Consider the following 19,680-nt stretch of genomic DNA (forward strand, 5'->3'; position numbering starts at 1 on the left):
ATGGAATAGTGTTACTTTCCTAGTAATTTTAGATGGTGCTATCCACTCAGATCTATTGGACATGTTTACATTTTGCCATGGAGTTAACTTTGTTTGAGGGTTGCTTGTTTAATATTCTGGTTTTAGACTTTACCTAATATGTTGTTTGTGATTGTTGTTTCAGAATTATGTCGTCTGATAGCAACGTTCAAGACTTTCAGAAACTCGCGGAGATCCTGCATATCTTTCTAAATAATGAGGAGGTATTAAAATAGTTTTCTGGAAAACAGAATGTTTAAACCTTTCCATTCACTTATTTACTCTTTAAAGTTTGTGTTGAATAATGCAATAGAGGTTGATGCATAACAAATTAGTTACTTGATCACTATTTGCATAAGAAATTATATCTTGGCGATTACTCGTGTTTCTGTTTGTTTTTCTATTTTACTCATTTAACTTTCGTTGCTACAGGAAGTTTTATTCAGAAAGTTAATTTATTCTTTGCAGACAAATATTTCTGTTACCAGGATCTCTGCGCAGGATTTGCATGAATGCTTTACTCACGAAGAATACAGGTGAGTTGCAAACAGGTTTTTGCCTGACAATGTAAATGAACCCACTGTGTGCAATATGATCTGTGTGTGCAATGCTATTGAGTCCCTAAATTGTTGCTTTACTTCAGTCATATTAGATTTGATATGTGGATGATTTTCTTTATTCAGTGCATGAGCAGAATCATATAACAGTGACATAAAGCTCCATTAATGCATTATTCAAAACTTTGGAGAGAACGTACAGAACTTGACCTAAAATCCAAACTCCATCTGCAGTGCCATTATATCATCATTTGCATATTAAATGTTAATGACTTCAAGGCTAAGATCAAGTTTATGGCTGATGATGCAGACTTAGTGAATAGACTTCGCGAGTTTGCAACAACAAACAACCTGGATGGGGAAAAAAACGCTTAAATTTCTGATTGAAAATTTTCTACGATTCTTGACAAAACTGGGGAATCTCTGTTGAGATTGCAGCAACTTCCTCTGCATTCAGTTAACAGTCTGTCTCTATCTCAATCTGATTTTCTATTTCTGTCCTTCATGTTCATTCCCTTGCATGCTACAACTGAAAAAAAATTTAAATTGTGGATTGCATTCCAGTAAAGATGCCATTTATGGGAACTAGGATAGTTTCCCATTTTTGATATCTCGTTACAGCGTCAAGGTATAACATGGTAAATGCAAACTAATGATATTTCTACTCTTCTCCAATAATATGGTTTCAACCCGCTTTGACCCTGTGTGTTTTAATTCTTAACTAGCCATTTTTAAATTTCCAGTTTCACGTTAATTTATGAGGAAATCTGTGTTGTGGTTCTGTGCCAAGAATGCCAAGAATCATTGAAAACATTCAGCCAGAAAAGATCAGACTTTGCTCTTAGTAGAATAAGCTGGGCTCAAACCTGAGTCACAGAAGTAAAAGTGTAGCATGCTAATTCATTGTATTGCCCAAACCATTATAGGCATTATATTATAAACTGGAATTAAATAACTATCTTGTACTGTAAAACAACACTTCTATTGTTCTGGCTAAAATTGCATATTTGCAGTTCTTAATTTGGTATAATACTCTACTGTTTTGAAATTGGCTGCTGTACAGAGCAGCACAGATCCCATGCTGCTATTAATTATATTTCCAAAATGCATCACTTAATAAGGAACACTGCACATTGCAGCTTGTTATTTTCATGGCATTCAGACAGCCTCGAAGATTAAAAGGATGTGTGAGGTTCAGATATAATAAACCAGAAAGGAGGAGGGGTGATACTTGTCTCTCTAGCATCCCAATTTCAGGTGATTGTGAGACAGAAGAGGACTGAAAACTCCTGCTATGATTGGCTATATTTGAGTTTAGCCTGCAACAGGCACCTGAAACATCTATTGCTAATAGGCAAGAACTGTAGGTGACAATCCGTAGTTTAGTCTAAGTTTGTTCATTTATTGCTGGGATGGTTGCTGCAAGACATTAATATTCTGACTCAACTGTTGCACGTTTAACATTTTCTGTTTTCATTTGAGCTCAGAAGTTAATTTCTACCTTCGTTTTCTCATTACGTGAAGTGCCTTTATGTCTAACCATACACATAATTTGGTTTCTTAGAGCTTCAGTATCATTTGCTCATAAGTAATGTAAAAATAGACTTGTATTATCGTAGCACCTAATCATGATCCAAGGATATGCCGAAGCTCTTGATAGCCAACTAATTATTTTTGAAATGCAATCATTGTTGTGATGTTGACAAATCTTAATAGTCAACCTGCATCAGAAACCACCATCAATAGGTGAGATGCATGGCCAGTTAATTTGTTTTTGGTTGTGTCAGTTGAAGACACCAGCAGACTTGCATTTATATATTGCTTTTCACATCCATTGGATGTCTCAAGGTGCATTACAGCCTATGAAGTACTTTTTGAAATGTAGTCACTGTTGTAATGCAGGATTGATGCCTATTGAACCAATCATTGACTTGTTTGATCAATGATGAGTAGGCATCTAGCACCACACATCATAAGGCCCGAGGAAGGAGATCAATGTCTCAGACCTGAAACAGCCCAAACAAAGAGGAATTCCAATTGTAGCTCACAGATCTGGAAAGTCTTCACACATAGAACATAGAACAGTACAGCACAGAACAGGCCCTTCGGCCCATGATGTTGTGCCGAGCTTTATCTGAAACCAAGATCAAGCTATCCCACTCCCTATCATCCTGGTGTGCTCCATGTGCCTATCCAATAACCGCTTAAATGTTTCTAAAGTGTCTGACTCCACTATCGCTGCAGGCAGTCCATTCCACACCCCAACCACTCTCTGCGTAAAGAACCTACCTCTGATATCCTTCCTATATCTCCCACCACGAACCCTATAGTTATGCCCCCTTGTAATAGCTCCATCCACCCGAGGAAATAGTCTTTGAACGTTCACTCTATCTATCCCCTTCATCATTTTATACACCTCTATTAAGTCTCCCCTCAGCCTCCTCCGCTCCAGAGAGAACAGCCCTAGCTCCCTCAACCTTTCCTCATATGACCTACCCTCCAAACCAGGCAGCATCCTGGTAAATCTCCTCTGCACTCTTTCCAGCGCTTCCACATCCTTCTTACAGTGAGGTGACCAGAACTGCACACAATATTCCAAATGTGGTCTCACCAAGGTCCTGTACAGTTGCAGCATAACCCCACGGCTCTTAAACTCCAACCCCCTGTTAATAAAAGCTAACACACTATAGGCCTTCTTCACAGCTCTATCCACTTGACTGGCAACCTTTAGAGATCTGTGGATATGGACCCCAAGATCTCTCTGTTCCTCCACAGTCTTCAGAACCCTACCTTTGACCCTGTAATCCACATTTAAATTTGTCCTACCAAAATGAATCACCTCACATTTATCAGGGTTAAACTCCATTTGCCATTTTTCAGCCCAGCTTTGCATCCTATCTATGTCTCTTTGCAGCCTACAACAGCCCTCCACCTCATCCACTACTCCACCAATCTTGGTGTCATCAGCAAATTTACTGATCCACCCTTCAGCCCCCTCCTCTAAGTCATTAATAAAAATCACAAAGAGCAGAGGACCAAGCACTGATCCCTGCGGCACACCGCTAGCAACCTGCCTCCAATCCGAAAATTTTCCATCAACCAACACCCTCTGTCTTCGGTCAGACAGCCAGTTACCTATCCAATCGGCCAACTTTCCCTCTATCCCACACCTCCTCACTTTCATCATAAGCCGACCATGGGGGACCTTATCAAACGCCTTACTAAAATCCATGTATATGACATCAACTGCCCTACCTTCATCAACACACTTAGTTACCTCCTCAAAAAATTCTATCAAATTTGTGAGGCACGACTTGCCCTTCACGAATCCGTGCTGACTATCTCGGATTAATCCGCATCTTTCTAAATGGTCGTAAATCCCATCCCTAAGGACCCTTTCCATCAATTTACCAACCACCGAAGTAAGACTAACCGGTCTATAATTACCAGGGTCATTTCTATTCCCTTTCTTAAACAGAGGAACAACATTCGCCATTCTCCAGTCCTCTGGCACCATCCCCGTGGACAACGAGGACCCAAAGATCAACGCCAAAGGCTCTGCAATCTCATCCCTTGCCTCCCACAGAATCCTAGGATACATTTCATCAGGCCCAGGGGACTTATCGACCTTCAGTTTATTCAAAACTGCCAAGACATCCTCCCTCCGAACATCTATTTCCTCCAGCCTATTAGCCTGTAACACCTTCTCTTCCTCAAAAACATGGCCCCTCTCCTTGGTGAACACTGAAGAAAAGTATTCATTCATCACCTCGCCTATCTCTACTGACTCCATACACAAGTTCCCACTACTGTCCTTGACCGGCCCTAACCTCACCCTGGTCATTCTTTTATTCCTCACATAAGAGTAAAAAGCCTTGGGGTTATCCTTGATCCGACCCACCAAGGACTTCTCATGTCCCCTCCTAGCTCTCCTAAGCCCCTTTTTCAGCTCATTCCTTGCTAACTTGTAACCCTCAATCGAGCCATCTGAACCTTGTTTCCTCATCCCTACATAAGCTTCCCTCTTCCTTTTCACAAGACATTCCACCTCTTTTGTGAACCATGGTTCCCTCACTCGGCCATTTCCTCCCTGCCTGACAGGAACATACCTATCAAGGACATCCAGTATTTGTTCCTTGAAAAAGTTCCACTTTTCATTAGTTCCTTTCTCTGACAGTTTCTGTTCCCAACTTATGCCCCCTAATTCTTGCCTAATCGCATCATAATTACCCCTCCCCCAATTGTAAACCTTGCCCTGCCGTACGGCCCTATCCCTCTCCATTGCAATAACAAAAGACACCGAATTGTGGTCACTATCTCCAAATTGCTCTCCCACAACCAAATCTAACACTTGGCCCGGTTCATTTCCCAGTACCAAATCCAATGTGGCCTCACCTCTAGTCGGCCCATCCACATATTGTCAGGAAACCCTCCCCCGCACACTGCACAAAAACTGCCCCATCCAAACTATTTGACCTACAAAGGTTCCAATCAATATTTGGAAAGTTAAAGTCCCCCATGACAACTACCCTGTGACCCCCACACATATCCATAATCTGCTTAGCAATTTCTTCCTCCACATCTCTATTACTATTTGGGGGCCTATAGTAAACTCCTAGCAACGTGACCGCTCCTTTCCTATTTCTAACTTCAGCCCATATTACCTCAGTGTGCAGATCCCCCACGAAGTGCCTTTCCGCAGCCGTTAAACTATCCTTGATTAACAATGCCACTCCTCCACCTCTTTTACCAGCTTCCCTACACTTAGTGAAACATCTATACCCCGGAACGTCCAACAACCATTCCTGTCCTTGTTCTACCCACGTCTCCGTAATGGCCACAACATCGTAGTCCCAAGTACCAATCCACGCCCCAAGTTCATCTACCTTGTTCCGGATGCTCCTTGCATTGAAGTAGACACACTTCAACCCACCTTCCTGTCTACCAGTACCCACCCTTGACCCTGATACCTTCCCCAATACCTCACCACCCTCACTGACTTCTGGACTACAACTCCCTTTCCCACTCCCCTGACAAATTAGTTTAAACCCCCCTGAAGAGCCGTAACAAATTTCCCTCCGAGGATATTGGTGCCCCTCTGGTTCAGGTGCACCCCGTCCTGTTTGTACAGGTCCCACCTTCCCCAGAACGTGTTCCAATTATCCACGTATCTGAAACCCTCCCTCCTACACCATCCCTGCAACCACATATTTAACTGCACTCTCTCCCTGTTCCTCAACTCGCTATCACGTGGTACCGGCAACGTACCAGAGATGACCACATGTTTCGTCTTGGCTCTCAGCTTCCAGCCCAGCTCCAGAAATTCCTGCTTTAAATCCCCGTCCCTTCTCTTACCTATGTCATTGGTACCAATGTGCACCACGACTTGTGACTGTTTCCCCTCCCCCTTCAGAATCTGGAAAACACGGTCTGAGACATCACGGACCTTGGCATCCGGTAGGCAACATACCATCCGTGAGTCTCTTTTGCTGCCACAGAACCTCCTATCTATCCCTCTAACTAACGAGTCCCCAATAACTATCGCCCTCCCGCTCTCCCCCTTTCCCTCCCGAGCCACAGAGACGGACACAGTGCTGGAGATCCTCTCACTGCAGCTCCCCACTGGTATGTCATCCCCCTCAACCGTATCCAAAGCGGAATACTTGTTGCTAAGGGGAACGACCACCGGGGATCCCTGCACGGACTGCTTCCTCCCAGCCCCTCTCACCGTCACCCATCTGTTTTCAATCCTCGGAGTAACTGTATTCCTAAAGCTTGTGTCTATGGCCATCTCTGCGTCCCTGATGATCCTAAGTTCATCCAACTCCAGCTCCAGTTCCCTAACACGGTTTTGGAGGAGCTGCAGATGGGTGCACTTCCCACAGGTGTAATCAGTAGGGACACTGTCGTCGTCCCTCACCTCAAACATAGTGCAAGAGGAACATTGCACTGCCTGCACACCCATCCCCTCTAGATACCTTGCCAGTACCAGGTAGAAAGTGCAAAAATGAATTCAACTCACCCCTGCTCGCCCTTTCAGCCTAAGCCCTGTGAGCCAAAGTCTTATAGCTCACACTCTGCTTCCCACACACTCAAGCCCTGTGAGCCAAAGTCTTATAGCTCACACTCTGCTTCCCACACACTCAAGCCCTGTGAGCCAAAGTCTTATAGCTCACACTCTGCTTCCCACACACTCAAGCCCTGTGAGCCAAAGTCTTATAGCTCACACTCTGCTTCCCACACACTCAAGCCCTGTGAGCCAAAGTCTTATAGCTCACACTCTGCTTCCCACACACTCCACTGCCCGCTCCCGACGCTGCCCGCTGTATACTGCAGCCTACCTTTTATACTTCACGCGCTTAAAAAACCCTTCCCAGACTCCTTTGCTGCCCACTTCTAGTTTTCACTTTAAACTTGAAAAACTGCTGTTAAAGTAAAGGCCAAAAAAAATACACACACTAGCTGACTAATTAAATAAATAAACAATTCAATTAATCTCTCACCAGCACTGCTGCCTTCAATCACCCCTCTCAGCTTGCTCCAGTGGATCAATGAGGCCTCTCTGCACCAGATTTGCAAGCCACTCTTGCTCTCTTCAAGGGAGAAATGCCTGCAACAACACAAGGGAATTTTCACCTCATTTCCCAATAATGCCATGAGAGTGTTTGAAATTTTATGAACAACCAGAATAGGAAGTGATCTTCAGTTTCAATGCCTCATAAAAATCGCATCTCCAATGGCACAGTATCACATAGTTAAATAGTATCTATGGTACAGAAACAACCATTAGCCCAAGAGGTTTTCACGGAATCCCATTTCCTTTTATTCCTTTTTCCCTCATATGCTTATGTAGCTTCCCCTTAAATCCATTTACCCCTTTTGGTAGCAAATTTTGCATTCTATTCCCTCTCTGGTAAAGCAGTTTCTCCTAAATTCCCTGTTGGATTTCTTAGTATCTATCTTACATTGTTGACCCAAGTTCTGGTCTCCCCTGCAAGTGAAAACATATTCTAAATGTCTACCCTGTCGAACTCTCATAACCTCAAAAATTTCTAGGTCACTCCCCCCACCCTTCAAGTCTTTTTCCAGAGCAAAGAGCCCTTCCCGTTATAACTTCCCTTGTAGCTATGAATCTCTCGGTTTTGGTATCATGCAGAATGTCCTTTTCGCAATGGGATATGTGAGAGAAATCATGCCATGAATGGCAAAATGCTTTGAAGGTTTAGTTAATAAATTGTAAATTGACCATTTTTCTGGCATGTACATGCAAACAAAACGTGCTTCAGATGGTGGGGGGTTGTAGTCTCCATCAGTTCATTTATGCCAGGAATCCAAAGATATCTTCAGTAACGTGGCACCAACTCCCAGCTTTGAAGGGGACTACAACTGGTTCAATCTTTTCAAAATATTTAAATGCCATGGAAGGATAACATTTATTAAGGCAGAGGTTCCAGAGAAAATCCAGAGAGCTTTGAGGTATCAAATCAGGCCATCAGATATGAATTTTAAGCCTGGGGATATAGCACATTTTAAAAGAAAAAGGTAGAAAGAATGGAGAGGCCCAAGAAAAGTTATTGGGGTTGAAAGCAAAACATTAATCTTGTAACATGGCAACCAACTTGTTAGAGTGTATCCCACAGAATGTAAATCCTTTCGCATCTAAGCATTTTCACAAGGGGAACAGTTCCAAAGAGAAGTATTCTTAAAGCCTCCAAAAGAAGCTGGAGATAACTATGGAGGCTAAATAAGTATTTTTACAGACTAAATGATGTATCCAGGTTATGATATTGTTCAGTTAGGCCCATCCTACAAAAAGCTGGCTTCCTCTATCATTTACAAATGCACCAAGAAAGTTATGGAAGCACCTCATGTGAGAAGGAAATAAGGATTGCCAGAATAGCGGGATTTCTTTTCTAGTTTCTCCATCTCTCTTCAATTGACAGTCCTGACATCCCAGGAACAAGTCTGGTGAACCTTTGCCGCCCTCCTTCTATGGCAATAATATCCTTCCTAAAGTAAAGAGATCCAAACTGCACACAGTACTCCAGGTGCGGTCTACCCATTGTTCTATACAATTGAAGCAAAATTCGCTGCTACTGTATTCAAATCCTCTTGCGATAAAGGCTAATATACTTTTGCAAACATTGAAAACTGTAAAATATAGACAGACTGTCTTGCATGTATTTTATTTTGATGATGAGTTGATGCCAATTTCTGTTTTGTGCAAAAACTACAAAATATACAGAAAGTATACAGAAACATACATTTCATTGTTCTAATTAATTATAGGTATTAAAATAAAACATTTCCATGCAGGTGGAAAAAGTATAATCCATTGTTTATGGGGTTGTTAGTCCTCACGCTGGGATTATCAGATATACTCGTGCTACTCTAATATATTGGAACATAGGAATTAGGAGTGAGAATAGGCAATTCAGCTCCGCCATTCTATATCTCCATCTCATCCTAACTCCACTTCCCTGCCTTTTCCCCACAGCCCATTATCCCGCTTTCGATCAAATATTTATCTATCTCTTTCTTGAATCCAATGATTCTGCATCCACTGCACTCTGGGGCGGTAAGTTCCATAGATTCACAATGCTTTGTGAGCAGTAGCTTCTCCGTATCTCGGTCTTGAACCTCTATCTTCTTAATGTACAACTATGACTTCTTGTCCTAGACTGTTCTAGAAGGGGAGTATTTGGTTAGCATTTACTTTATCAATCACATTGGGTATTTTATATACCTCAATCAAATCCTCCCTCATTCTTCTGTACTCCAGTGAGTACAAGCCCAAGCTACTCAACTGCTCCTCATACGACAGCTCCTTCAAACCTGGAATCGATCTAGTGAACCTCTTCCGAACCACCTCCAGTGCCACCACATCCTTCCTCAAAGAAGGTGACCAAAACTGAACACAATACTCCCAAGTGTGGTCTCACCAATGCCGTATACAATTGTAATGACACTTCTCTACTTTTATACTCTAGGCCCTTTGCAATAAATGCCAAGATTCCATTTGCCTTCCTTGTAACATTTTGCACCTTCATACCCACTTTGAGACTCATGCACAAGGACACCCAGATCCCTCTGCACAGACACTTTTGAATCTGTTTCCCATTTAAATAGTAATTTGCCCTTTTATTTTTCCAGCCAAAATGGATAACCTCGCATTTATCCGCATTAAACTCCGTCTGCCCGATTCTGGCCCATTCCCCAAGCCTGTCAATATCCATTTTTAAACTTTTTATCTGCTTTCCCACCTATTTTTATGTCGTCAGCAAATTTCGCTATGTTACACTCTCCCTGCTTGTAGATCATTGATATAGATTGTAAATAGTTGATAGTTAATAGTATATAGTACAATCAATTTGCTGGCTGCCTGTGTATTCAGACTTATAGAGACATGGAGATTACTGTTCAGGTGACTGTAAAACTAAAGTGTTAGAGCCATTATTTTGTAGATGCAGAAAATAAAAGATCCTGCTGACCATGCAGCAAAGAGATTTCAAACATTTTTTTAGGATCTCTTAGCAGTTTGACTTTGGGTTAATTCAAAGACTTCATAGTCTATCCTAAGAAAATAAATGATCAATTTTATTTTTGTTGGCTTTAAAAGTATTAGTGTGGATAATGCAAATATCTAAGTAAGAATTTTGTTGAATTAGATGAAATTTATATAAATGCTGCTGTTGAAACAAAAGCTTATAAAATGTAATTTTCACCACATATAGCATGTCAGTAAGATGCTATGAGGTGCTAGTAAGCTGCATTTAAAGATTAATCTGTTTCCTTCTTTTACAGGAAGAGGCTGATGGTTGGTTACAGCCAGTTGGCTGAGTTAACCTACAGTTTGGAGCAATGCAATGCAGCGCTGTGTCTCGAGGCCAGAAACAGAGGCTTAGTTTAACACTGCTGAATGATCATACGCCAACATTTCTCCACAAACTGGATTTAGTTAATTATGTTTTACTAATGTTCATCTCTAGTTGTGAGAATGATAAAATTCTCTGTATCAGAGGTACTAGTGTAAAAGGTTTTGTTTAAGGTGCTATTTAAATAAAGCAAATTATATACTGTCTAATAGCATGCAAGAAAATTATTACAGGAACAATGGATCTAATGTTTCGCTTTTAAATCCTGTATGGAGCGTAAAATTGAATGTGTTTTTGAGCATTCATTCTGAAGCGGTTTAGCACCTGAAACCATGTACAATACTAAGTCCGCCTCATTTCCAGTTGTCCTCAGAAGAAATCTGAGTATGTTGAATCACTAAGAATTCCAGGGAACCTATTTTTTCCGTAGTAAAGTTTTCCAGCTATAGGTTTTATTTCCAGCAGCATTGACACTATTCAAAAAGTCATTGTAAGTTCTGCCATATTTTCACTATTGTCCAACATTTTCAATTTTCCCAGTTGTAGCTAGCTTCCTGTGTTAATCATAGAATCCCTACAGTGCAGAAGGAGGCCATTCGGCCTATCGAGTCTGCACCGACCACAATCCCACCCAGGCCCTACCCCCATATCCCTACATATTTACCCGCTAATCCCTCTAATCTACAAACCCGCACATCTTTGGTTAAATTTAGGGAAAGTAATCTAATTTTGTCTTTGTTTTCTCCATGAACAAAATTTAATACAGTTGGGAATCGATAGAAACACTTGTTCTGTATAATGTCCTTGTCGATGGATTGAAACTACTGCCCTTTCACCTCTGTTAAGTGTTGATGTGCAGGATTGACTGACCGATGAGTGCCATTTCTCAATAACTAATGAAATTAGTAAATTTCAATCAAACTCGTGATGGGAACATGTGTAAAATAACTCATTGGTCAGCACTGATTAACGTCAAATCTTCAGTCCTATTCGGGGTGATGGCTTCTGTTTGAAAAGACATGGGCAAATTGTAGCGGGCAAGGGGCGGAAAGGTCTGTTGACCTCGGATGGGATTTTCTGTTTTCGGGGTGAACGCAGCTGGAAATTCCTGCCCACTGTGTATGTATGTGTGGCAACACCAGGTTAAGGTCCAGCAGGTTTGTTTGGTAGCACAAGCCACAAGCTTTCGGAGTGCTGCCCTTCATCAGGTGAGTGGGAGTTCTGTCCACAAACAGGGCATATAAAGACAAACTCAATTTACAAAATAATGGTTGGAATGCGAGTCTTTACAGGTAATCAAGTCTTAAAGGTACAGACAATGTGAGTGGAGAGAGAGTTAAGCACAAGTTAAAGAGATGTGTATTGTCTCCAGCCAGGACAGTTAGTGAGATTTTGCAAGCCCAGGCAAGTCGTGGGGGTTACAGATAGTGTGACATGAACCCAAGATCCCGGTTGAGGCCGTCCTCATGTGTGCGGAACTTGGCTATCAGTTTCTGCTCGGCGACTCTGCGTTGTCGTGTGTCGTGAAGGCCGCCTTGGAGAACACTTACCCGAAGATCGGAGGCCGAATATCTGATACGCTGCAGGAAAGGATGACCCAAGGCATGGTACATTGGGGAGGCCATGCAGACGCGACGACAAATGAATGAACACCGCTCAACAATCACCAGGCAAGAGTGTTCTCTTCCTGTTGGGGAACACTTTAGCGGTCACGGGCATTCAGCCTCTGATCTTTGGGTAAGCGTTCTCCAAGGTGGCCTTCACGACACACGACAGCGCAGAGTCGCTGAGCAGAAACTGATAGCCAAGTTCTGCACACATGAGGACGGCCTCAACCGGGATCTTGGGTTCATGTCACATTATCTGTAACTCCCACGACTTGCCTGGGCTTGCAAAATCTCACTAACTGTCCTGGCTGGAGACAATACATGTCTCTTTAACTTGTGCTTAACCCTCTCTCCACTCACATTGCCTGTACCTTTAAGACTTGATTACCTGTAAAGACTCGCATTCCAACCATTATTTTGTAAATTGAGTTTGTGTCTTTATATGCCCTGTTTGTGAACAGAACTCCCACTCACCTGATGAAGGGCAGCGCTCCGAAAGCTTGTGGCTTGTGCTACCAAATAAACCTCTTGGACTTTAACCTGGTGTTGTGAGACTTATTGCTTACTCCAGTTTACCCCAGTCCAATGCCGGCATCTCCACATTATGTATGTGTGAACAGCTCTTTGTAATTAATCTGCATTATGATAGCCTTTTGAAGTGGTTGCATGGTGAAAAATGTTTTAATTCCCTCACGAAATCACAACACTTGCCCTACCCAAATTATTTTCCTTTTAAAATTAAGCATGTGACCATTCTTGTTTATGTTTTCTCGTCCCCATTCTCAGAGACTTTTGTTAGCTTTTGTGTGGATTCCAGAACATTGAGCATCAAAGTTTATTTTGGAACAAAGCAACTCTTAAATGTTTTGATAGGGCTTTCTTTATTGTGTAGACATGAAAAATCATCTCAGATGTTTGTTTGTAAGACTTTTCATTGTACAGATATTGTAGGTTATAAAATTTGTTGAAATTGTGATCAAGACTTTTCAGTCTCTGCCAACTTTAGTGTCAATTGACGCACTGATTTTAGAAACCAGTCACAGAAAGATCAAAGCAGTCAGCACCCCACACCCAGGATGTAAACTAACTGCAAAAGTAATTTCAACATTACAATGAAGGGCATTCAGATTGAAGCAGGACAACGCATTGATGCTGCAGAGGTTAGAGTAGGTCCAGAGTCTACAACCAGAAAGACTTTCATGGGGCTTCCATGCCATTACCTCCTGTCCTATCCAACCAATGTCTCTGGGTTGTTTGGACTGTGTGAAAATTCTAAAACTGTCAAATATCGGTCATTACTTATCACATTTTGAGCCTCTGATAAGCCAGGTGATATGCTGCTAACTGTCTAGTACGTAACATGCCACTAAAAGCTATCAGCAAAAGGTTTTCAATTTATAAATAGAAACTGCTGGAAACACTCAGCAGGTCAGACAGCAACTGCAGAGAGAACAGAAACGTTAGTGGACTGAATTTTACACTCGTACTGGTAGATTTATGAGGGGGGGGCTTGTAAAATCCAGGAGTGGCCTGCCTATCATCTACATGCTCACCACTGTCTTGTCTGAAATGTTAAGGGAGGTGGTGGAGGCATCAGGTGGCCTTCCTGCTCCAGGGTTTCCCTGGGGGTGGTGGAAGCTTCTTTAGGTCCCTTTTGCCCATCAGATGCAGTACCCCACTCAAGATCATATTTCTCCCTTTACCCTCCCCACCTGGTCTTTGCAGCTAAGCCCCCCTCAACCCTGTCATCAGGGCAGCAATATCTTGGACTTAGCTTAAGTACAGATTTATCTTCATTGGGACTGCAGCTGCCAATACTCCTGCCTGCTGCTGCTTGTACAGCAGAGCTGCCGGCTATCAGATTGGCTGGTAGTTCTCTAAGGCAGGGCTTAAAACCAGAGAAAAGTTATGGCATGGAAAGAGGCCATTCAGCCCATTGTGTCTGCACCTGCCAAAGAGCGAAAAGAATGTAGCTGCTCATTTTCATCCCATTTTCCAGTATCTGATCTGTAGCATTGCAGGTTACAGCACTTTAGATGCAGATTTAGGTATCTTTTAAATGAGTTGGACATTTCTGCCTCAACCAATTTGGACAGTGCATTCCAGACACCCACAAGTTTTTCATATATTCCCTCTATCCTTCTACCAATTGCCTTAAATCTGTGCCCCTGGTAATTGATCCTTCAGCTAGGGGCAACAAGTCTTTCATGTGTACCCTGCCTAGGCCCCTCATAATTTTGTACACCTCAATTAGGTCACCCTTTAGCCTCTTTTGTTCCAAGAAAAACAACCCTTGCCTCACCAGTCTCATCATAACTGCAATTTTCAAGTCCTGGCATTTCCCCAGCACTCTTTCCAGGGCAATTATGTCCTTCCTGTAATGTGGTGACTAGAATTGTACACAAAATTCCAGCTGTAGCCTAACCAACATTTATACAGTTCTATCATTACATCCCTGCTTTTATATTCAATACCTTGCCCTATAAAGAAAAGCATTCCGTGTGCTTGCTTTACCACATTATCCACCTGTCCCGCCACCTTCTGGGACCTGTGGACTTTGGGGTCTTTCACATTCTGTACCTTCTCCATATCCTCCCATTTATTCTGTATTCCCTAGCATTGTTTGCCTTCCCCAAATGCATTACTGCACGCTTCTCAGGATTGAATTCCATTTGCCATTTTCCGCCCACTCAACCAAACTATTGATATTCTGGAGACAGCAGCTATTCTCTTCACTATCATTACGCCAATTATTGTGTCATCAGCAAATTTCCCAGTCATGCTTCCCACAGGACTTCTTCCTGAGATAGGAGAGAAAGTCTCACCTTAAAGCAGTTCACGCTGCTTCCAGCACTAAATTGCTGAGGGCAGCCATCAGTATTTCAAGTATGGGATCATTTGACTGAACTGGAAAATAAGTGCCATTAACCAGCCATTTTAAAAAGAAAGACAAGGAGGAGGAAGCACACACACAAAGTGCTTAAGTGGAGATATGATATAATGATTTTACATGATGAGTGAAATTTTACAATAGCTGAGGGGTCAGGTATATACAAGTAGAGGAGAGCATTTAAACTGTCAGAACAAGCTCTAACAACTCAGGAGCTTTGTAGAAAAATTATGGAGGGTCGTCACTCAACCTGCTCCTCCCTGTCCACCACCCCAATATCTCGGAAAGCCACGTTGCCTATAGATCTTTCCTGAGAAAGCAAGAACTATGTCAATTTTTTAAAGTCGGTGTTAAAGCCAGAGAGTTGCACAATGCCCAGTAGAAAGATGAGGTGGTGTTCCTTAAGATTGTGGTGAGCTTCACTCGAATAGTCTAGAAAAACAAAGACATCACAGACCGCGACAGAGAATTGAAATGGCAAGAAATAGGGACCTCAGGGTCACACTTTTAGGTAGAACAGTAGCATTCAGTAAAACAATCACTTAATCTGCATCAATTTATCCAAAGTAGATTACACCATAAGCAGCAATTGCAGGATACTGGATTGGAAAATGTCTACATAAATTGCTGGAAGGAGGTGAATGGGTAGGTGTTGTATCACCTCTATTTTGCTGGGAGTGGGGGAGGTGGGTGGTGGAGAGCATAGAATCATAGAATCCCTACAGTACAGAAGAGGCCATTCAGCCCATCGAGTCTACAGCAACTCTGATAGAGTACCTTATCCAGGCCCTCTCCCCCACCCTATCCACGTAACCCTACACATTTCCCATGGCTAATCCATCTAACCTACACATCATGGGATTGTGGGTGGAAACCGGAGCACCCTGAGGAAACCCACACAGACACTGGGAGAATGTGCAAACGCCACATGGACAGTCAACCAAGGCTGGAATTCACCCGAGTCTTTGGAGCTGTGAGGCATCAGTGCTAACTACTTGGTTTGGTTTGACCTAAAAAGAGGGCATCAGTGCTAACTACAGTGTTGCCCAAGTTGGAGGAATGATGGAAGATTAACCAGGATGTCATTGACGGACAGAGGGACAAAAAGCTGAGAGAGATGAGGAAATATGTTCAGTAGTGTGATCATATTGAGAGTGGCAAAAGGGTATGTATTGAATGCAGAGACTGGTGGGGTGGAAAGTGGAGGTAAAGACATTTTTGTGGCGATTGGGTCTTAAAAATTCTGGTGCATGTCTCTGTGAATGCATTGCCAGATGTTGACCCATCACACTGGTGGGTTAGCAGTTATGTATGTAGGATTAAAATGAAAGACCATCGGGCCAACGCACCTTCTAACTTATTTGTAGTGTGCTTAAGTGTCTGTGCCCTTTAATGCAAGGATGCATATGCATTTTAGGGCTGACTTGTGCGTGTGGTGCACAGGAACTTTAAACTGTGCATCCATGCAGCAACAGAGAGAACGTTGCATGAGGCCTATACAAATGGAGCCACAGGGCCATTGTTTTGAACAGATAAACATTTAACTTTATCTGATTAAAGAGCGGAGAGAAGAGAATAAATGTTGGCTGTGGAATTGGGGACATAAGCATTGTTGTGATGCATTTAGTTAACTGTAGTGATTTGTTGATGTTGGTAAATGATCCTGTCATGATCTTGCATCAACGTGCCTGATTTTAAGCAATTTACTATTAGTTGCACGAACCTCAGGCAATCTGGAATTTAAAAACCAGCTAATTCCAAATGAATCCAGTTTCCATCCCTATAATTGCGAAACTTATATGGGTACTTTTGAGATTTTTGTTACTTTTTTTGTGATTTTTTTGCTAATAAGGGTATTTGTGCCAGTGAATGGATCACTTCTGAAATGCAGCACTGAGGATCAGCATAAGATATGCCAAGATCAATACAACAGGTTTAGACACAAAACAAAACTTCCTTTACTCTGATTCACCAATATCCCTGGTCCCAACCTCAGAAAAGCATGCCCCATCACCCCAGTGTGACAATTTTTCTCAAATTCCCATACCACCCCATCCAACCTTTCTGTGCCTTGCCACCATCAATTTAGGTCAAAAGTGAGATTTCTTGTGATTTGTAGAAAAACCATGTACAGGATGTATGACAGCTGTACCCATCTGAAAGACGACTATACCTGTCCTCCATCATCGACATAGATTAAGTTATCAAATACCAACAATGGCACAATGATATGTATAATAAAGCACATTTCCTACAGAACCTCACATACTCAAATCATGGTGCCAGATGCAAGTAACTCATTAGTTCTTACTCCTATGGCAGTAAAATCAATTTATCATTACAACTCGAAAAACTACCATGAAATATCTAGAGTAGTTTGTATGCAGTGTGTTATTCTTAGTAAAAGTAATTTTATTAGTTTATATTTAGGAGCTCATTACTATGATCAGATATTTTTAATAATATAATTTTCTGATACACTAAAACACATGCAGAAAATGCCGGATCTTTGATGGATGATTGTGATGCACTGTTCATGAATTGCTTTTGTATTGATATTGTGCATTTATGGTGCTGCTAATTCTAAAAGAACAGATGTAATGCAGTTGATTTGCTGAAGGCATCTTTTTCCATTTGTTTTTAACATGCAGTGTAAAATGAATCAGAACAGTATAAAACAATGGCTTATAATTTTGAATTATTTTTCCTAATAATTGCCTAATGGCACGCTTTCATGTTAAAGACACTTTGCCACTTAAGTGTCCAGCAAGACTTGGATACAGGGAACACTGTTTTAAGTATACAAACTACAATAATATAAGTTCTTCAGCTGAGCACATATCCATCAGACACGTAAGATGCCCATTATATTAAAATTTCCCACCAAAACAAAAATCCAGATTTATTCCTTGGAGAGTTGAGAAAATTTTTAAAAATGCTTTCCCCTTCACTAACTCTTGATCATATTTCTCTGAAATTTCTTTCCAAGTCCTCAACCATGAGAAATAAAGATTCGCTAGATCAATTTTTAAAAATTGAACTTATGCACATAAACCACCTGAGAGATGTGTACAGCAGACGTTGCATTAAGTATGCTGAGCTATCCTGGTTTACAAACCGGAGACTGAAGCATGTCCCTCCCCTCCCCACCCAAAGAAATCTCTTTGATAGGACAACATTGTCTCTTAAGTTATTGGTTTATTTTGTTTATAGATAATTTTATTAAGAGATTCATTTGTAATCCAACATGTCTTTTAAATTTCTGCCACAAGTATCTTGTGTAACAGATTTATTTTGTCCCAAAAAACTCAATCATTCATGTGGATTTTTCTAGCACTGTTTGTGGATTACAGTTGACGTGGGTGAGATCATGCTGATTTATCAGGGGATTAGGTTCCTGTATGACAACCTTAGAGATTATTTAAAAGGGTAAACAAGGTGTGATTGGCTTTGGAAGTTACAGACAATGATGGGTGCAGGGATGAGAATAGTTGAAGACAATAAGGTCTAAATATTTGGGACAAGGAATCATGTCACATGCTGCAAAGTCATTGCAACATGAGGAGCTGAAAAATTATAACACTTATATATGATCTGTAGCAAAATGCCAGTGCTTTATGCCACTTCAAATTGGACTTCAAGTGAGTAGAAACATGAGTTCTCACTTAGTTTTGACAGTATTGGAAGATAAACAGTGGACCAATACATTTGTAAAAAAAATCACCAAAGTGGCCTCAGCTTTACAACATTTCAGCTTTAGTACAGTTAGCTCATGTAATACGGGATGAAGTCCATACTAACAAAAGAACATGACCTTGCTGGATTATGTACATCATGGGCAGTGAGGCTTCAGTAAGGGTGCAAGGTGTCACCACCCATGATCTAGGTTGCTATCTGAAAAATTTCTGTTCATCATCTATGAAGACATTCTCGTCATTCAAAGAAGTTAACATGAGTTCAGGATACCATTCATCCTACATTCTGGATTCTGAATGCAATTTACAATCATGAAACTAAGATCAGTTTCTTCTCAAATTCCAACTATTTGATGCAATGAAACAGAAATTAGATACACATAAACAGTTTATGTAAGCTTATAACAGACCAAATGAATTTCTGGATGGTTAATTTTTTTCTTATTCATTGTTTCCCCAACCACCACCACCACAGGTTTATTTACTTAGCAGTCAAAATCCCAAATGCTTAAGCAACTCTATCCAATAGTCCCAAAGGCAAAAAATTCACAGCATCAATTGCTTATCTCTGCTGACCGACTGATAGTGGGTGAAGACAAAAATAACTTAAAATACGTGACAAGGAATTATATGTGGGCATTCTGAGGTCTAACTTGTCAATTGTATCTGTGGAGGAAACTTGGGTCACAATCTAACATGCTGAATTTGATTTGCATTGTAGCTCAGCTTACAGACAGTTGAATATGCTCCATTACCAAAGGTAGGTGTTGTAAATCACAAACTACAATTGGCGTAAAACCCATTTAAATGTCTTATAAGCGCATCTGTTACCATATGTACACTGATAACACCCATCTCTTTGTAACTCACACTGTGCCAGTTACAGAAGTGTGTTTCCTTCCAATTGCCAACATTGGTTAGTGATAGATATTTACATAGATAAATGGTTAATTTCCAAAGGGAGAAAAGGGTAGGATCTTTTCTATATACTTTAGCAATGTAACTTCTAGTTGTCTTCCGATAATATCCTATCAGGAT

The 19,680-nt window shown here is 41.4% G+C and overlaps 1 protein-coding gene across 1 annotated transcript in view; it reads left to right on the forward strand.

Annotated features, from left to right (window-relative positions):
- The window catches only part of swt1 (SWT1 RNA endoribonuclease homolog), a 130,700-nt gene extending 118,521 nt beyond the window's left edge, over window positions 1–12,179 (forward strand). Inside the window, exons 17-19 of the mRNA XM_078218305.1 lie at window positions 164–242; window positions 487–554; window positions 10,380–12,179. Of these exons, the coding sequence (XP_078074431.1) occupies window positions 164–242; window positions 487–554; window positions 10,380–10,485 (253 nt within the window). The 3' untranslated portion in view covers window positions 10,486–12,179. The remainder of the gene's footprint in view (window positions 1–163; window positions 243–486; window positions 555–10,379) is intronic.
- Window positions 12,180–19,680: the final 7,501 nt, after the last annotated feature.

The sequence above is a fragment of the Mustelus asterias genome, chromosome 8 (genome assembly GCF_964213995.1).
Source record: "Mustelus asterias chromosome 8, sMusAst1.hap1.1, whole genome shotgun sequence".
Taxonomy (NCBI): domain Eukaryota; kingdom Metazoa; phylum Chordata; class Chondrichthyes; order Carcharhiniformes; family Triakidae; genus Mustelus; species Mustelus asterias.